Source organism: Pocillopora damicornis, chromosome 10 (genome assembly GCF_964200805.1).
Source record: "Pocillopora damicornis chromosome 10, jaPocDami1.2, whole genome shotgun sequence".
In the NCBI taxonomy this organism is placed as follows: domain Eukaryota; kingdom Metazoa; phylum Cnidaria; class Anthozoa; order Scleractinia; family Pocilloporidae; genus Pocillopora; species Pocillopora damicornis.
This window is the reverse complement of record NC_142679.1, coordinates 8,000,648-8,019,291: the sequence shown is the minus strand read 5'-3', so window position 1 is coordinate 8,019,291 and position 18,644 is coordinate 8,000,648. Positions and strand designations below refer to the sequence as shown.

Sequence of the window (18,644 nt, the reverse complement as noted above, 5' to 3'; positions counted from 1 at the left end):
ACAGCTCTAAATGGCAGTTGCTGGTTGATATAACTATAGTCCTCGTGTTCCAGACACATTGTAGAGTTAAGTTTCCGGCTCTAAGTATTCTATGGAGCACAGGAACAAGCTGTGTTAAATGCCACTCCTTCTATCGTGATCATATGGGACAGAACACATTTCCTCTGGTTGTTGTTGTTTGCCATCGAACTGAAACATGCAGTTTTGTAAGACGTTACTGTCTTACAAATAGGAGCAGACACCGTGTTGTTGCTTGGCAAAGTGAGTGACGCATGTGTACCAGTGTAGCAACTAGGCTCATCACCAGGGGACCTCTTTTGTCTCCATGCTGCAGCACCCTACGTGGACGGGACTGCGCCATTTTGGATTCTACCCATGATTTTGGTTAAAGCAGCTGCCCGGCAATTTCCATAGTGAAGATAAATTGCGAGGAAAACGACGAGAACCTATAATACAGGATCCATTGTCAATTTATTTTCAACGATGCTTATAGCTAATTGCATGGGGCCGAGTAAGACTAAGGATTAATATTTTAACCCGCGTTTTTGAAGTTCCAGAAATGCTCGTAACTTCTGAAAACACGAGTGATATCAATCCCTTCCTTTTACGTGGAAACGAGCCATTGCTTGTTTATAATATAAAGGGCAATTTTTTCTTTTGTAAAGAAGATCTACACACGCTCTAGGAAGCTTGTTTAGTGTTCCATTAGAGTCAAAGGACTGTAAAACGCAGGAGTCAGCTAAATACAATTCTATTTTTGTACAACAACGGTAAAGCGATGAAAGCAACCCTGCTGGAAAACATTCGCCATCAGTGAAATCATAATGATTTCTAAATTTTTGCGCTTTCCCAGGGCAATCGACGAAGTTAAGGAATAATTCCCTTTTTCTTAGGCAATCAGCATTTTGTAATTTTGCGCTCTAAGTTACAAATATTGTAATGATATTTATGGTTAAGAGATCTGAAAAAAACCTTGGTTTTTATTATTTTAAAAAGGATTTCTAACCTATTTAACTACAAAATTCAGAAAAGTCCGCCGTGTTTCCCGGTAAACCATATCAAAAATACCTAACTGAGGAATAAAATTGAATGAATGAAGGAATTCCTAGAAACACGTTTTACGATAGCCATGATACATTGTTTTACCTTGTAAAACTCCATCAATTTCTTAGTACTTCTTGTGGCTTCTGTAAAGAGTCTTCACAACTTGTTTCTTTTCTTCTCTGAAGTTGATTTTGATGCCGAGGAATGTTCTTCTTCCCACTTATATACAATTGAGTGTTCCTAATTTGGTGCTAAAGTAAATTTCTAAAATTGGGAAACTACCGCTTTTCTTCCCGAGCGTCTGTATCCGTTCAAAGTTCCATCCTTTTTTTTATTACAGTTCTAATGATGGGTAAGAATTTCTTTGACTGATCCACTGACTGAAATTTGAAATGTCTTTTTTAAGAAATGCGTAGGACTCTGTTTGGAAATTGATTTGATAGGATCAGCAAATAAAATTGTTCTAATTTAAGGGAAAGTGTACTATTAACGGCGCAAAATTTTATTGTTAGAAATCTGTTTGGTTAATAATTATTTTGATGGTTTCTTTTCCTGTATGAGAAGCTGCTGCGTGGAGAGACTTTACGATGCATCAAACTAGGAAAGAAAACATGTTCATTAGATTTTGATTCTATTTGCTCATTAATTCTATCAGTTAACACAAAATCCTTCTATCATTGACCGAAAAATTGAAAACCATTTTCGTGGCATATTACTCATTTCACAAGCTACTATCAGAGGAAAAAGGTTGAATCATACTGAAATGATTTGAATAAGTCTGAAAAGAGTCAGAGAGAATGTTTGGAATCACGTCATACGACTATCAGATACTAACGAGTGAATGACGCAATTCTGGGAAGAAATCTGGAGTAATGATACCTTTAAATCTACCAGGATATAATTACAACAGCACGAAAACGTGCTTAAGTAACGTGAATCCTTGATTAAGATTCGTTTATTGATAAATACATAATCACAATAACCAAAACAATGCGATAGTGATTTATAGTAAAACTGTGTGAAAAAGTGTCACATAGATAAAAAGGGCAATTTCCTGGGATAGCATAGGCTGAACACAAAACAAGGAATACGAATAATTTGACAGGGAGCTAAACCCCGCGTTTCAACTAGTTGATGTTTGGTTTTTTTAGACTTCATTTAATTTAAGGGGGTTTCGAAAGTGTAAAAACTGGAAGACTTTGATAGCTTTGCCAAAGAGAGAACATCCTGAAAGAATCAAATGTCCGGCATAAATACAATACTACGATGAAAAGTTGTGATACGGTTATGAAACGTGACAAATGATCTCTCCTTCTGGCATCCTTGAGAGGACCTCTTTCAAAATCGTGTTCCCGTTTTAAATCATTTAAACATAACTCTAAATTATTTCAGAATATATTCGGTGCCCAAAGTGATAGTAATGTTTATGTCAGAGGAACCGATAGGTGCTCTCTCTCGTTTACCGCTCCTCGTCATATGCACTGTTTCGAGCACATGATTTTAAAGTTCTGAGCAATTGATAGTCCGCTTTTAATTCAGCTTATGTGGTATGTACGAAAACAGTTTTTCACCTCAGTGTCAGTGGAAATGTTGATCTGGTTATTGGAGTTTTACGTCATCAATTTTTTGCCTGTTTGCTCTATCTCTGCCACTTCATCGTGGTTATTTTTTCGCGGTTAAAGATGTATTTCATTAGAGCATTTGAAATGGTGTACCATGTGCTAAAATGTATCATTTTTCCAATTCTGTGGTGCTACAGTTTAGCTTTTCAGGAAAAATATTGTATTTGAAACAGTAGTTATGGGGAATTTGCTAGTTTTGTCAACGTGTGTTGAAAGTTGTTAGTTGATATGTGGACGATTTGATCACAGGTTAAAAACCTCTTCATCTTACTTATATTCTAATGAGGTAAAATCAAGTCCCTCATTTTAGTGTACGTAGATATACCATGATACATCAGAATTTTTTGTGCCGAAAAAATAGAGAATGGTGAGCGCTTCACCATTTATTCATCAATCTGACAGAGTGAAGCGAAGGGCGAGTGACGTGTCAGCAACTGACTGGCGATATCAAATACACGTTGAAAATTATCCTAATTTTAGACGTGTGCTGTTGGGGCTTTTCTCGAGCCCTGGAAATCCATGTAAAGTTATACGATGAAAGCTGTTAAAGGTGTTGCAGGAAGGAAAATGTTTCTTTCTCAGAATGTAAAAATTGTATTTTAAGGTAAACTCTACTGGAGTTGATTAAGACTAATCTTTCATATCTATTTACCTTTTTAGCCCTTGTTATTGTTAGCTTATACCACAGCATAAATTAGTTAATTAGTACAGAGACCGCGTTCCCGGAAATCGCGCGCGCTTATTCGCCTGATTACGAGATTTTTATGCGCAGTACAGGATACGTAAGGAAATACTAAGGAATCACCTTAAGGAGATGGAAGTTACGTGCAGGCGACAGAGAAATAAAGTCAGCAATTTTTTTTATATGGATAAGTTCGTAAATATACATATATCTAATATGAAACGTACAAATGATGCAATGATAAATATTGCAATGTTCGATATAAATTTAGTTCATGTGTTCCAGACATATTGTAGAGTTCATAAGTTTCTAGCTTTAAATAATCTATTGTGCGCATGAACAAGCTGTGTTAAACGACACTCCTTCCATCGTGATCGTACGGGACGGAACACATTTCCTCAGGTTTTTGTTGTCTGCCATCGAACTAACACATGCAGTTTTGTAAGACGTTATTGTCTTACAAATAGGAACAGCTACCTTGTTGTTGCTTGGCAAAGTGAATGACACAGCTCTGCCAGTGTAACAACTGGACCCGTCATCAGAGGACCTCTTTTGTCTCCACGCGGCAGCATCTAGCGTGGACGGAACTCCGCCATCTTGAGTTTTACGCACCATTTTATTAAACCCAGTAGCCCGGCCATTTCCACAGTGAAGGAAAAATTGCCAGGATAACGATGAGAACCTAGTGAATATAGATCCTTTGTCAAATTATTATCGACAGTATATGTCTTATAATTGATTTGATGGTAAAACTGCAGCCGAATAATGATCTTTAAGGTACTTTTTTCACGCCAAAAGTATTTCTAAATTTTTTGACCAGAAAAGGTCAGAAAGTGTTTGTTGTTGCCGTGTAAACCCATTTAGAAAAATATATCATTGTGGGCTGATATTTAGAAATAAGAAGAATTCTCATGTATACGTTTAACAAGAAGTAAGGTACATTGTTTTACCATGTAAACTTCCATGACTTAATTCCTTAGCTAATGTTTCTTGCTAGCTTCTGCAGAGCCTTCACAACTTGTTTCTTTTTCCTGTATAAAGTTGATTTTGATGCCGAGAAAAGTTTCTCTTCCCTTAAATACAATTCAGTGTTACTAATTTGGCTCTGATGTAGATAGCTAAAATTGGATGACTGCCGTTTGTCTTCCTGAGTTTCATGTTGTTTTGGTACAGTTTCGATGATGAAGTAGAAGTTCTCTGATTTATGTTATAATGGGAGTTTAAAAACCTCTTTCTAAAGAAATTTATTAGAAATCCGTTTGGAAACTTATTAGATAGAGTCAGCAAATAAAACTGTTCTATATTAAGAGATAAAGGAATGCTAATAGCGTAACATTTTACTATTAGAAACGTGTTTAGTTTAAAGAATCCATGAGCACATGGAAAAATTCTATTTTGCATTGCAGGAGAATTGGAAATCATGTTCATCCGCTGTTTGTTCTACCCGAAAAAATATAATTACAGAACAACGGAATTGCAAAAAACTGATGACGTAAAAATATACTCTGAAATGATTTTAGACACTAGTTAAAATAGTTCAAAACGGGAATCACGATTTCGAAAGAGGTCCTCCGTGTCACGGTGTCAAAAGGAGATCATTTGTCACATCACAATCGTGTCACGACTTTTCTCTTGAGTATCATTTTTGGCTGTTATTTAACTCTTCTAGGAAGTTCTTTCTTTGGCTAAGCTATCACAGTCCTCCAGTTTTTACTTACTACACTTTCGAAAACCCTCTTAAATCAAATGAAGTCTAAAAAACCAAACATCAACTTCTTGAAACACGGTGTTTAGCCCCCTGTCAAAATTATTCGCATTCCTTGTTTTGTGTTCAGCTCATGCCATCTCAGAAAATGGCATTTCATCTAAGTGACACTGTATTAGACCGTTTTACTGTAAATCGCTACAGCACTCTTTTGATTCTGTGATTGTACATCTATCACTGAACGAATATTAATAAAGAATACCTTTTATTTACGTACGTTTCGTCCAAGTGTTACTTCGTGTACTTTTTAAAAACCTTTTTTCAATTTTTCAGTCAATGATACCTGGATTTCGTGTGAACTGTTAAAATAAATGAACAAAAAGAACAAACAGAGGATGAACATGATTTTCATTTCTCCAGCAATACAACATAGAATTTCTCCATGTCAGTCTTGGATTCTATAAACAAGGCATGTTTCTAATGGTAAAATGTTACGTTATTAGCACTCTCGTATCTCCTAAAATAGAACAATTTTAATCCTAATCCTATCCAGCCAGTTTCCAAACAGTCTAATGAATTTCTTTAGAAAGACGTTTTAAACTCCCGTTATAACATAAATCAAAGAAGTTCTACTTCATCATCGAAACTGTACCAAAACAACATGAAACTCAGGAAGACAAGCGGTAGTTATTCACTTTTAGATCTATACATCAGCGCCAAATTAGGAACACTGAATTGTACTTAAGGGAAGAGAAACTTTTCTCGGCATCAAAATCAACTTTAAAGAAGAAAAAGAAACAAGTTGTGAAGGCTCTTTGCAGAAGCTAACAAAAAACATTAGCTAAGGAATTGAGTTATGGAACTTTACACGGTAAAACAATGTACCTTTATCTTGTTATACGTATGCATGAGAATTCTTATTGTGAAATATCATCCCACAATTAGATATTTTTCTAAATGGGTTTACATGGCAACAACGAACACTTTCAGACATTTTCTGGTCAAATGATGCAAAAAAACTTTTGGCGTGAAAAGAGTAAATTGTAGATCATCATTCAGCTGCAGTTTTACCATCAAATCAATTGTAGGATATATACTGTTGATTATAAGTTGAGAAAGGATCTATATTCTCTAGGTTCTCATCGTTATCCTTGCAATTTTCCTTCACCGTGGAAATGGCCGGGCAACTGGGTTTAATAAAATGTTACGTAGAACTCAAGATGGCGGAGTCCCATATACGCTAGGTGCTGCCGCATGGAGACAGAAGAGGTCCCCTGATGACGAGCCCAGTTGTTACACTGGCAGAGTTGTGTCATTCACTTTGCCAAGCAACAACAAGGTATCTGTTCCTATTTGTAAGACAACAACGTCTTACAAAACTGCATGTGTCAGTTCGATGGCAAACAACAACAACCAGAGAAAATGTGTTCCGTCCCGTACGATCACGATGGAAGGAGTGTCGTTTAACACAGCCTGTTCATGCGCACCATAGAATATTTAAAGCTAGAAACTTCTTAACTCTACAATGTGTCTGGAACTCAAGGACTAAATTTATATCGAACATTGCAACATTTATCATAGCATCATTTCTACGTTTCATATTTATGTATTGTATTTATAAGAACTTATCCATATTAAAAAAATTGCTGACTTTCTTTCTCTGTCGTTTGCACGTAACCTCCATATCCTTGAGGTGGTTCCTTAGTATTTCCTTATGTATCCTGTACTGCGCATAAAAACCTCGTAATCAGGCGAATAAGCGCGCGCGATTTCCAGGAACATGGCCTTTGTACTAATTAACAAACTTATGTTGTGGTATAAGCTAACAATAACAAGGGCTAAAAAGGTGAATAGATATGAAAGATTTGTCTTAATCAACTCCAGTAAAGTTTACCTTAAAATACAATTTTTGCATTCTGAAAAAGAAACATTTTCCTTTCATCGACACCTTTAACAGCTTCTATCGCATACATCGCGCTGTTTTACAATGATTTCAGGGCCTTTGAAAAGACTCAACAGTACACGTCTAGAATTAGGAAAATTTTCAACGTGTGTTTGATATCGCCAATCAGTTGCTGACACGTCACTCGCCCTTCGCTCCACTCTGCCAGATTGATGAATGAATGGTAAAGCGCTCACAATTCTCAATTTTTTCGGTATAAAAAATTCCGATATATCATGATATATCTATGCACACGAAAATGACGGGCAAGAATTCACCATATTAGAATGTATGTAAGATGAAGAGGTTTTTAACCTGTTATCAAATCGTCCACACATCAACTTTCAACTTTCAAAACACGTTGACGAAACTAGCAAATTCCCCATAACTACTATTTCAAATACAATATTTTACCTGAAAAACCTAACTTTAGCACAACAGAATTGAAAATATGACACATTTTAGCACATGGTACTACATTTCAAATGCTATAATGAAATACATCTTTAACGGCCGAAAAATAACCACGATAATGTGGCAGAGATAGAGAAAACAGCCAAAAAACTGATGACGTAGAACTCCAATAACCAGATAAGCATTTCCACCGACACTGATGTGAAAAACTGTTTTCGTATATACCACATAAGCTGAATTACAAGCGGACTAAAACATCATTTTCTTTCTATCACATGCTCAGAAACTTTAAAATCATGTGTTCCGAGCAGTGAATGTGCGCCTGCGATCAAGTTCTGCCTAAGGAGCGGTAGATAAGAGAGAGTACCTATTAGTTCCTCTAATACTATAAACATTACTTTCTCTTTGGGCTTTGAATATTTTTTGAAATAGTTTATGGCAATATTTATATGATGTTAAACGGGAAACACGATTTCGAAAGAGGTCCTGTCACGGATGCCAAAAGGAGAAATCGTTTGTCACGTATCACAATCGTATCATAACTTTTCATCGTAGTACTGTATATATTTCGGACACTGAAGTTCTCTCTTTAGCAAAGCTATCAAAGTCTTCCAGTTTTTACTTGTTACACTTTCGAAAACCCCCTTGAATTAAATGAAGTCTAAAAAACCAAAGATCAACTTACTGAAACACGGGGATTAGCTCCCTGTCATAATTATTTGTATCCTTTATTTTGTGTTTAGCTCATGCTATCCCAGAAAATGGCTTTCATCTATGTGACCCTGTCGTAGGACGTTTTACTGTAAATCACCGTAGCACTGTTTTGATAAATAAATATTTATCAAGGTTCATGTTACTTAAACACGTTTTCGTGCTGCTGTAATTATATCCTCGTATATTTAAAGGTAATATGACTCTCAATTTCTTCCAAGAATTACGTCATTTACTTGTTATTATCTGATAGTCATATGACGTGATTCTAAACATTCTTTCTGTCTCTTTTCAGACTTATTCAAATCATTTTGGTATCATACAATCTCTTTCCTTTGATATTAGCTAATGAAATGAGTAAATTTCGGCTCCACTACGCAGTACAACATAAATTAGAAAAACCATCAGGTTTACTATGGCTGATTCGGTCGAGCACCGCACATATAACAATACGTTATACAACAACCTAGAATAAGGGTTCTTAAGCTTCTTGATTTCTTTGAGGTGGGAATCTGCGGTGTCCGCATGCGAACGTTTCAGCTCGTTTAAGGATCGAGTCATCAAACAACGATTTCATAGACGCTAAAAGATTCTCGTTCTTCTTTGAAACAGTCGATTCCACAATTCTGACTACTTCGGTCTCGTCCATGATTGAGAATAAATCACAAGGAAGACATAAGTAAAAAATAACGTGAGCAAGACGAGGTGTCGGCTTAGTACTGTAAGTAAGTCCCTAACTTTTTGGTAAGTCCGCTGACCAGCGAAGAAGGCTTTGGCATGTCAAATAGTTCTTTGTGAGGCTCGACTTCACTAGTAACTAAGAATTGGTAAAACATTGAACAATCTGTCAGGAAATAACGCGTATTTAACTGTTAACTGCGACTTGAAATCAGCAAATTAAAAGTGCAGGCATAAGGTTTGCGTACATATTACGTATGTGTTCTTAGACGCTCGGATAAATATACTGTCGGGGGGGCCATTTGCCCCCATTTGATCTTCTGTACAAACCTTGCTGATCCCGAATTTGAATATTCGTCCACTGACTGATTAGAGCCTCCCTTTTTTTCCAAAGGCAGGAAAAGAAAAGACAAATGCAGCGGATCTGTAACTCAACAACAGTGATGGTGACGTCCAGGACGAGACGAGAAAAACATATACTTTTAAAGAACGTTGATAGAGAAAAAGAAAAAAGAAATCAAAGAAAAGGTCATTAGAGATCGAACACCAGCGTTCTTGATTGAGAGGAGAAGATTTTTCCGTTGTGCAAAGTATGCGGAGATCATTCCTTCATGGTTACTTGAAATAGATGTTGACATTTCGAGTCTCCATACTTTTTAAGTGCATCAAATACCCATTCTATTTACATTTATTCCTCGCTCTGTTCCCAGCCCTGTCAACTGACCAGTGTACAACCTCGCATCTATCCGATCATACCCTGGTTCTAATTTATTTAAAGCAAAAAACTCTGCTCTGACTAAGTCCTTCTTACCTTACATCTTGCCTTAAATGCAAAAAAAAGTTAGACCGGGACAAATTGTGAAAAAGGTAATTTAGCTTATAAATCACCACTAAATTTTGCATGTAACGTTTCACACCAGTAAAGTAAATTCTGAAAACATTTACAACCTCCACACCTTAACATCAGGATACATATTCTCCATACTGTTCCCTGTACATTTCCTAAGGTGCAGACAAGGAGAATTTGTTTAACCATCAAGAACTTTTTTAGTTGATGATCATTTCCTTTTGTCCCCGTGACACTTAGAGGTCATAGGGTTTATTAACAATTATTCCATAAGTGCGTTGGGTATGTGGTGGTAAATAGCTTTTACCAAATAACCAAGTAAATAGCTTTTATCGAAGAAGTGCGAATGGAATAATGTCTTTATAAAATTTCATTAGATCCTGAAAGTTTGGTCATTTAGAGCGTTTTTCAGCTCCAAAACAGTTTGCGTAATGCGTTTCGATAGAACGTGACTTGGAATTTGAGCGGATATCACCGGAGTTGAGTGAACCAATCAGAACACTAGAAATGCAACACTCCGAGTTGAAAATTTAATAACAGCTTCTATTCAGCCTCAAAAACTGATGAATCCGGGGATATTTACATAGATTTAGAAAGGGAGCTAGAATTTTTGCCTCGATAGAATATATGTAGGATGTGGAGGTTTTAACCTGTGTTCAAAACGTCCACATATAAGCTTACAACTTTCAACACACGTTGAAAAAAATGACTACAGAGCCGAGTGAGTTGCTGATGTTCTTACCACATATTGGCCTTATTTTTCATCTACTACTGAACAGAACAACGGCAACATAAAATATTTTTGTTTTGTAATGTAGAAAAGAAAATATTGTTAATGGTGACGTCATAGATCACGGTATTTCTTCCGATAGATCATCAGTAAAAGCCATGCAATCAAAATGCGTGTATAATTTAGCTAATCGTATAATTTCGTAAACACCACACAAGCTGAATTATAAGTGGACCAAAAAAATTCTCTTTTTATTTCTGTAAAATAATAAGAAACTAGAAAATCTTGCACCCTGCGCAATGCATGCGCATTAGCGATTGTGTGGTGCACAAGGAGTGATATGTGAGAGAAAGCGGCTACGAGTTCCTCTAAAACAAAATGATTGCCCCAATTATATTCTGAAATAAATTTAGAAACCAGCCTAAATGATTGAAAACGGGAAACACGATTTCGAAAGACGTCCTGTCACGGATGCCAAAAGGAGAGATCATTTCTCACGTATTACAATCGTACTGCAACTTTTCATCTTATAATTGTATTTATGTCTGCCGATATTTAATACTTTTGGGGATGTTCTCTCTTTGGCAAAACTGTACAAGTCTTTCAGTTGTTACTTGTTACACTTTCGAAAACCCACCCTTGGAATAAAATGAAGTCTAAAAAACCAAACATCAACTTATTGGAATACGTGGTTTAGCTCACCGTTAAAAAGATTCCTTTTCCCTTTTCGTATTCAGCTCATGCTATTTCAGAAAATGGCATTTCATCTATGTGACACTGTTTTACTGTAAATCATAAGAGCACTATTTTGGTAAATATCATTGATTCTGCTTTTTATCATTGATCGAATCTTAATTAACGATTCATGTTACAAATGTCCATTTTCGTGCTGATGTATTCATTTTCTCATAAGATCGTGAGGTATCATTATTGTCAATGTCTTCCAAGCGTTCTATCATTCGCCTGTTATCATCTGATAGTCATATAATGTAATGGTGGACATTCTCTCTGTTTCTTGTCAAACACCTTCAAATCAGTTTGATATCACACAATCTTTTCTCTTCATAGTAGCTCATAAAATATCAAGAATAATATGCTACGAAAACAAGAATAACAAGATTTCACGTGAACTGTTGAAATTCATGAAAAAAAACTATGCTAAAGGCGGGTGAACATGATTTTCATTCTTCGTGCGATTCAACGTAGAATTTCTTCACGCTGTAGGAAAGGAAAGAGTACTGTAATTCAATAAACCAAACAGGTTTTCTGTAAGTGACAATCAAAAGAAATGCTAATCCATCATCGAAACTGTACTAAAAGAAAGGGAAAAAGGATGGAACATTGAGCAGAGTCGAAAAACGGATGAAGAAACTGAGGAGGAAAAGCGGTAGTTTCCCAATTATAGATATTTACTTCAGCGCCAAATTAGGAACACTCAACTGAATAAAAGAGGGAAAAACATCACTGGGCATCAAAATCCATTTCAGAGAGAAAAGAAAGAGAAGAATTCAAGAGATAGTAAGGAAGTGAGTTATGGAGGTTTACAAGGTAAAAAAATTAACCATGGCTATTTTAAAACGTTTTCAAAGAAATTCTATCATTTCTTTATTTTTAATTCCCCAGTTAGGTATTTTATTTTACATGGTTTTACTTGGCAACATGGCAAACTTTCTGATCTTTTCTAGTTGAATGATTTAGAAATATTCTTGAAATGTAATAACAAGAAAGGGCTTTTTTAAAGATGTTCATTCTGATGCAGTTTAACAAAGTCAATTCGATTATACGATGTTAATAATATTTTGACAAATGATCTCTATATTCTAGGCTCTCGTCGTTATTCTCGCAATTTATCTTCACGGTGGAAATTGCCGGGCATCTGCATTAAACAAAATCGTCCGCAGAATTCAAGATGGCGGAGTCCACTCCAAGCTGGTTGCTGCCGCATGGAGACAGAAGAGGTCCCCTGGTGACGAGCCCAGCTGTTACACTGGTACACATGCGTCACTCTCTTTGCCAAGCAACAAAACAGTAACCGTTCCCATTTGTAAGACAGTAACATCCTACAAAACTGCATGTTTCAGTTCGATGGCAAGCAACAACAACCAGAGGAAATGTATTCCGTCCCATATGCTCACAATGGAAGGAGTCGCGTATAACACAGCCTGTTCATGTGCACCATAGAACTCTTAAAAATCCAGCTGTTTGGACTCCTTTATGTAAGGGGGTCTGTCAGGAACGCAATGACTATAATTGTATCGAGCAGCAACTGCTGTTGAGAACTGCTGCAGTATTTATCATTATATCATGTATATGCCTCGTATTTATTTGTATGTATTTATAACCTTATCCAAATTCAAGAGATACTTGATGGCCTGCCTTGTCAACCGTTTCACAAAACCGTTAATAAAGTTTTCAAACCCGCAGTTGTTATATTCCGAGTAATTTTACTGGATCAATTAAATATACTGGTTAGGGGGGTGCCGTATCCTTGAGTTGTGTTCTTAGGCAAAACACTTTACTCTCGCAATGTCTCTTCCCACACAGGAGTTTGTTTGAGTATATATCAGTGAATTATCCTGCAGGGAAGCCGGATGAAATGCTGGGGAGTTACCTGGAGGGAGTAATAACTTTTCTTGTCGCCTCATGCTACGTGGAAACAGGGATAAGCTCCGGCTGGACGGGTCTCTTAATTAGCTCAAGTACAAACTTAACCTTTTTTTAATGATACATGTTATTATATGGCAAATGAGTCTTAAGGCAAATCCGAGCGTTCTGATAGGTTCTTGCTTGGTTCCTTATTTTGCCATACGATCCCATATACAAAAGCTTAAGTGCAACGAAAAAGATTCCAATAGGTTCACAGTAACTATATTTGACCTTACAAGACTGCGAAACGTCTAGAACATAGCCAGTCCGGCACAGTTATCAAATTTGATGATCCCATGACGTCACAAAATAGGGCCATGCATAACTTGATAAGTTTTGGAGGACATCAACTTTGTTCGTCAAATTTTTGATTGATTACTTTTTCTACCCAGACTTCCACGCGATCATCTTGAGAGAAAGAAGAAACTTTGTGAGTGCCCATGTGGCGGCCGTTGGTGGTTGATTGAGCAAGTCTACTTGACGATTAGAAGAGATGGCCGTCAGATATGTTTGTACTCTTTGCCGTCAATTTTAAAGCAGTTGTCCATTTTTTATGGAACACGCAGAAAAAATGCTGTTCTATAGTTAATTTTTATTTCGATTCATCGTGTACTCGTCAAAGGGCACAAAGTCGTGTGAGGTAACTGTTGTTTTTGATGTGCTTACTAATTCCGCTTCTGCCCGTCATGTTTCACGGTTTGTACAATGAAGATCGTGAAAATATGTCTTTTTAGGCAATAAAGCGGGTATCATGCAGTCAATGTGTAGAGGTAATCACATGATTTCGAGTGCAATTTGAGATAAATCATCACGAGTAAATCTTGAGCATGCTGAAATTTACGCATATGTATTGTTAGGTCAGAAATTATTTGTGTGATTTGAAATCAGACCTAAATTGCCTTTTGAAATCGCAAAATTTAGTCATTCAAATACGGTTTTTTTCATCTGCAAAAATATTTTATTTATCCAGTATTCAGCTGTTTTGTAAAAAGTTGATATAGTTGTCTTTCATTTTCCTGCAATTTGATAGATTTCTTAAAACAAGCGTTGAAGTCTGATTGGTTTTTGTGACTTAGTGAAGCTGTCTTATTGGTTGGATAAAAGATGCAATTTTGAGCATAAAATGGTGCGATTCGTGAATAAACATGAAAAAATTTCCACGTGTTTATTGGCTTAGAATACGTCATTTATTCGAAAACGGTATAGAAAGTTGAAATTGTGTGCAGAGAGTTGAAATTAAATTGATTGACAGGTAAGTCAGGTAAGCACAACAAAACAAAATGGCGGACTGATGAGGAGAAAGTAACAATGTGTTAATTCCGAGTTTGAGAGAGAATGCTAAAAACAAAAAAAAAACCAAACAAGTAAAACAAATAGCTTTAAGTCTGCCGTTCAAAATGGACAAGGAGGTCCAGAATAACATGAAATTCTCGAGGAGTAATACGCAACAGTTGGTACGATAGACAGTGAAGATTACGAGCGAGCAGCTGTCGTGTAAAAGACTACAAATTGCACTTGCCTTATGGGCTCGTGCAATTTGGTTCGCTCGTGAAAAGTTTACTCGTGATGATTTATCGCAAATTGCACTCGATATCATGTGTATTCTTATGTTAATAACTTAATGCAAACATTTAAGCATGCTCATCGGCTGAGAACATTTCAATTAATCCCAAATAGTGCAGAGAGTTGCAATTGAGTGCAAAAAGTTGAATTTTAATCCACTGACAAGTAAGTCGCGAAAACACAATAAACAAAATGGCTGTGTTATTCACTGAATAACATCGTCTTTCACTAAAACGCCACCAGGCTTAGAATTTACCTTTTTTATTTCCAGCATTACGCAACGATATAAACACACCAAACGCAACAGACGGAATCTATCACAACAACTAGACTCCACATTCAGAAAGGCGTCGAGAAGAGCAAAAGCACGAAAATCTATGTTCTACAGAGTTTGCAGTCAAATAAATTTTAAAAAATGCCCCGCAATATAGCTATCTTTGCACCAAAACTGTTTTTCTTCAGAGTATTCCCCGAAGTATTCCGTCATTTGGTGATGTGAAGAACGATTTGATACAAAAAGTGAAAAAATATGACATAATTTATTGATCCAGTAATACGGTCATAAATACATACATATAAATAAGAAACATGCATGATACAATGATAAATAATGCAACAGCTCTAAATGGCAGTTGCTGGTTGATATAACTATAGTCCTTGTGTTCCAGACACATTGTAGAGTTAAGTTTCCGGCTCTAAGTATTCTATGGTGCACAGGAACAAGCTGTGTTAAACGCCACTCCTTCCATCGTGATCATATGGGACGGAACACATTTCCTCTGGTTGTTGTTGTTTGCCATCGAACTGAAACATGCAGTTTTGTAAGACGTTACTGTCTTACAAATAGGAGCAGACACCGTGCTGTTGCTTGGCAAAGTGAGTGACGCATGTGTACCAGTGTAGCAACTAGGCTCATCACCAGGGGACCTCTTTTGTCTCCATGCTGCAGCACCCTGCGTGGACGGGACTGCGCCATTTTGGATTCTACCCATGATTTTGGTTAAAGCAGCTGCCCGGCAATTTCCATAGTGAAGATAAATTGCGAGGAAAACGACGAGAACCTATAATACAGGATCCATTGTCAATTTATTTTCAACCATATTTATAGCCAATTGCATGGGGCCGAGTAAGACTAAGGATTAATATTTCACGCGCGTTTCAGAAGTTCCAGAAATGCTCGTAACTTCTGAAAACACGAGTGATATCAATCCCTTCCTTTTACGTGGAAACGAGCCATTGCTTGTTTATAATATAAAGGGCAATTTTTTCTTTTGTAAAGAAGATCAACGCACGCTCTAGGAAGTTTTTTTAGTGTTCAATTAGAGTCAAAGGACTGTAAAACGCAGGAGTCAGCTAAATACAATTCTATTTTTGTACAACAACGGTAAAGCGATGAAAGCAACCCTGCTGGAAAACATTCGCCATCAGTGAAATCATAATGATTTCTAAATTTTTGCACTTTCCCAGGGCAATCGACGAAGTTAAGGAATAATTCCCTTTTTCTTAGGCAATCAGCATTTTGTAATTTTGCGCTCTAAGTTACAAATATTGTAATGATATTCATGGTTAAGAGATCTGAAAAAAACCTTGTTTTTTATTCTTTTAAAAAGGATTTCTAACCTATTTAACTACAAAATTCAGAAAAGTCCGCCGTGTTTCCCGGTAGAACATATCAAAAATACCTAACTGAGGAATAAAATTGAATGAATGAAGGAATTCCTAGAAACACGTTTTACGATAACCATGATACATTGTTTTACCTTGTAAAACTCCATCAATTTCTTAGTACTTCTTGTGGCTTCTGTAAAGAGTCTTCACAACTTGTTTCTTTTCTTCTCTGAAGTTGATTTTGATGCCGAGGAATGTTTTTCTTCCCACTTATATACGATTGAGTGTTCCTAATTTGGTGTTAAAGTAAATTTCTAAAATTGGGAAACTACCGCTTTTCTTCCCGAGCGTCTGTATCCGTTCAAAGTTCCATCCTTTTTTTTATTACAGTTCCAATGATGGGTAAGAATTTCTTTGACTGATCCACTGACTGAAATTTGAATTGTCTTTCTTAAGAAATGCGTAGGACTCTGTTTGGAAATTGATTTGATAGGATCAGCAAATAAAATTGTTCTATTTTAAGGCAAAGTGTACTATTAACGGCGCAAAACTTTATTGTTAGAAATCTGTTTGGTTAATAATTATTTTGATGGTTTCTTTTCCTGTATGAGAAGCTGCTGCGTGGAGAGACTTTACGTTGCATCAAACTAGGAAAGAAAACATGTTCATTAGATTTTGATTCTATTTGTTCATTAATTCTATCAGTTAACACAAAATCCTTCTATCATTGACCGAAAAATTGAAAACCATTTTCGTGGCATATTACTCATTTCACTAGCTACTATCAGAGGAAAAAGGTTGAATCATACTGAAATGATTTGAATAAGTCTGAAAAGAGACAGAGAGAATGTTTGGAATCACGTCATACGACTATCAGATACTAACGAGTGAATGACGCAATTCTGGGAAGAAATGGGGAGGAATGATACCTTTCAATCTACCAGGATATAATTACAACAGCACGAAAACGTGCTTAAGTAACATGAATCCTTGATTAAGATTCGTTTATTGATAAATACATAATCACAATAACCAAAACAATGCTATAGTGATTTATAGTAAAACGGTGTGAAAAAGTGTCACATAGATAAAAAGGGCAATTTCCTGGGATAGCATAGGCTGAACACAAAACAAGGAATACGAATAATTTGACAGGGAGCTAAACCCCGCGTTTCAACTAGTTGATGTTTGGTTTTTTAGACTTCATTTAATTTAAGGGGGTTTCGAAAGTGTAAAAACTGGAAGACTTTGATAGCTTTGCCAAAGAGAGAACATCCTGAAAGAATCAAATGTCCGGCATAAATACAATACTACGATGAAAAGTTGTGATACGGTTATGAAACGTGACAAATGATCTCTCCTTCTGACATCCGTGACAGGACCTCTTTCAAAATCGTGTTCCCGTTTTAAATCATTTAAACATAACTCTAAATTATTTCAGAATATATTCGGTGCCCAAAGTGATAGTAATGTTTATGTCAGAGGAACCGATAGGTGCTCTCTCTCGTTTACCGCTCCTCGTCATATGCACTGTTTCGAGCACATGATTTTAAAGTTTCTGAGCATGTGATAGTCCGCTTTTAATTCAGCTTATGTGGTATAAACGAAAACAGTTTTTCACCTGAGTGTCAGTGGAAATGTTTATCTGGTTATTGGAGTTTTACGTCATCAATTTTTTGCCTGTTTGCTCTATCTCTGCCACTTTATCGTGGTTATTTTTTCGCCGTTAAAGATGTATTTCATTAGAGCATTTGAAATGGTGTACCATGTGCTAAAATGCGTCATTTTTCCAATTCTGTGGTGCTACATTTTAGATTTTCAGGAAAAATATTGTATTTGAAATAGTAGTTATGGGGAATTTGCTAGTTTTGTCAACGTGTGTTGAAAGTTGTTAGTTGATATGTGGACGATTTGATGACAGGTTAAAAACCTCTTCATCTTACTTATATTCTAATGAGGTAAAATCAAGCCCCTCATTTTAGTGTACTTAGATATACCATGATACATCAGAATTTTTTGTGCCGAAAAAATAGAGAATGGTGAGCGCTTCACCATTTATTCATCAATCTGACAGAGTGAAGCGAAGGGTGAGTGACGTGTCAGCAACTGACTGGCGATATCAAATACACGTTGAAAATTATCCTAATTTTAGACGTGTGCTGTTGGGGCTTTTCTCGAGCCCTGGAAATCCATGTAAAACAGCGCAAGTTATACGATGAAAGCTGTTAAAGGTGTTGATGGAAGGAAAATGTTTCTTTCTCAGAATGTAAAAATTGTATTTTAAGGTAAACTCTACTGGAGTTGATTAAGACAAATCTTTCATATCTATTTACCTTTTTAGCCCTCGTTATTGTTAGCTTATACCACAGCATAAATTAGTTAATTAGTACAGAGACCATGTTCCCGGAAATCGCGCGCGCTTATTCGTCTGATTACGAGATTTTTATGCGCA

General features: G+C 36.4%; 2 protein-coding genes across 2 annotated transcripts; one reads left to right on the top strand and one right to left on the bottom strand.

The window, feature by feature from the left end:
- Nucleotides 1–5,909: 5,909 nt before the first annotated feature.
- Nucleotides 5,910–6,545, top strand: LOC113668250 (uncharacterized). Its single transcript, XM_027184133.2, has 2 exons — nt 5,910–5,924; nt 6,189–6,545. The coding sequence occupies exons 1-2, from the start codon at nt 5,910–5,912 to the stop codon at nt 6,543–6,545; spliced, it is 372 nt and encodes a 123-aa protein (XP_027039934.2).
- Nucleotides 6,546–15,281: 8,736 nt separating this feature from the next.
- LOC149038728 (uncharacterized) lies at nt 15,282–16,359 on the bottom strand. The gene is made up of 2 exons (XM_089185173.1): nt 16,345–16,359; nt 15,282–15,645 (listed from the first exon to the last, which is right to left on the bottom strand). The coding sequence occupies exons 1-2, from the start codon at nt 16,357–16,359 to the stop codon at nt 15,289–15,291; spliced, it is 372 nt and encodes a 123-aa protein (XP_089041299.1). The 3' UTR covers nt 15,282–15,288.
- Between the last annotated feature and the right edge of the window lie 2,285 nt (nt 16,360–18,644).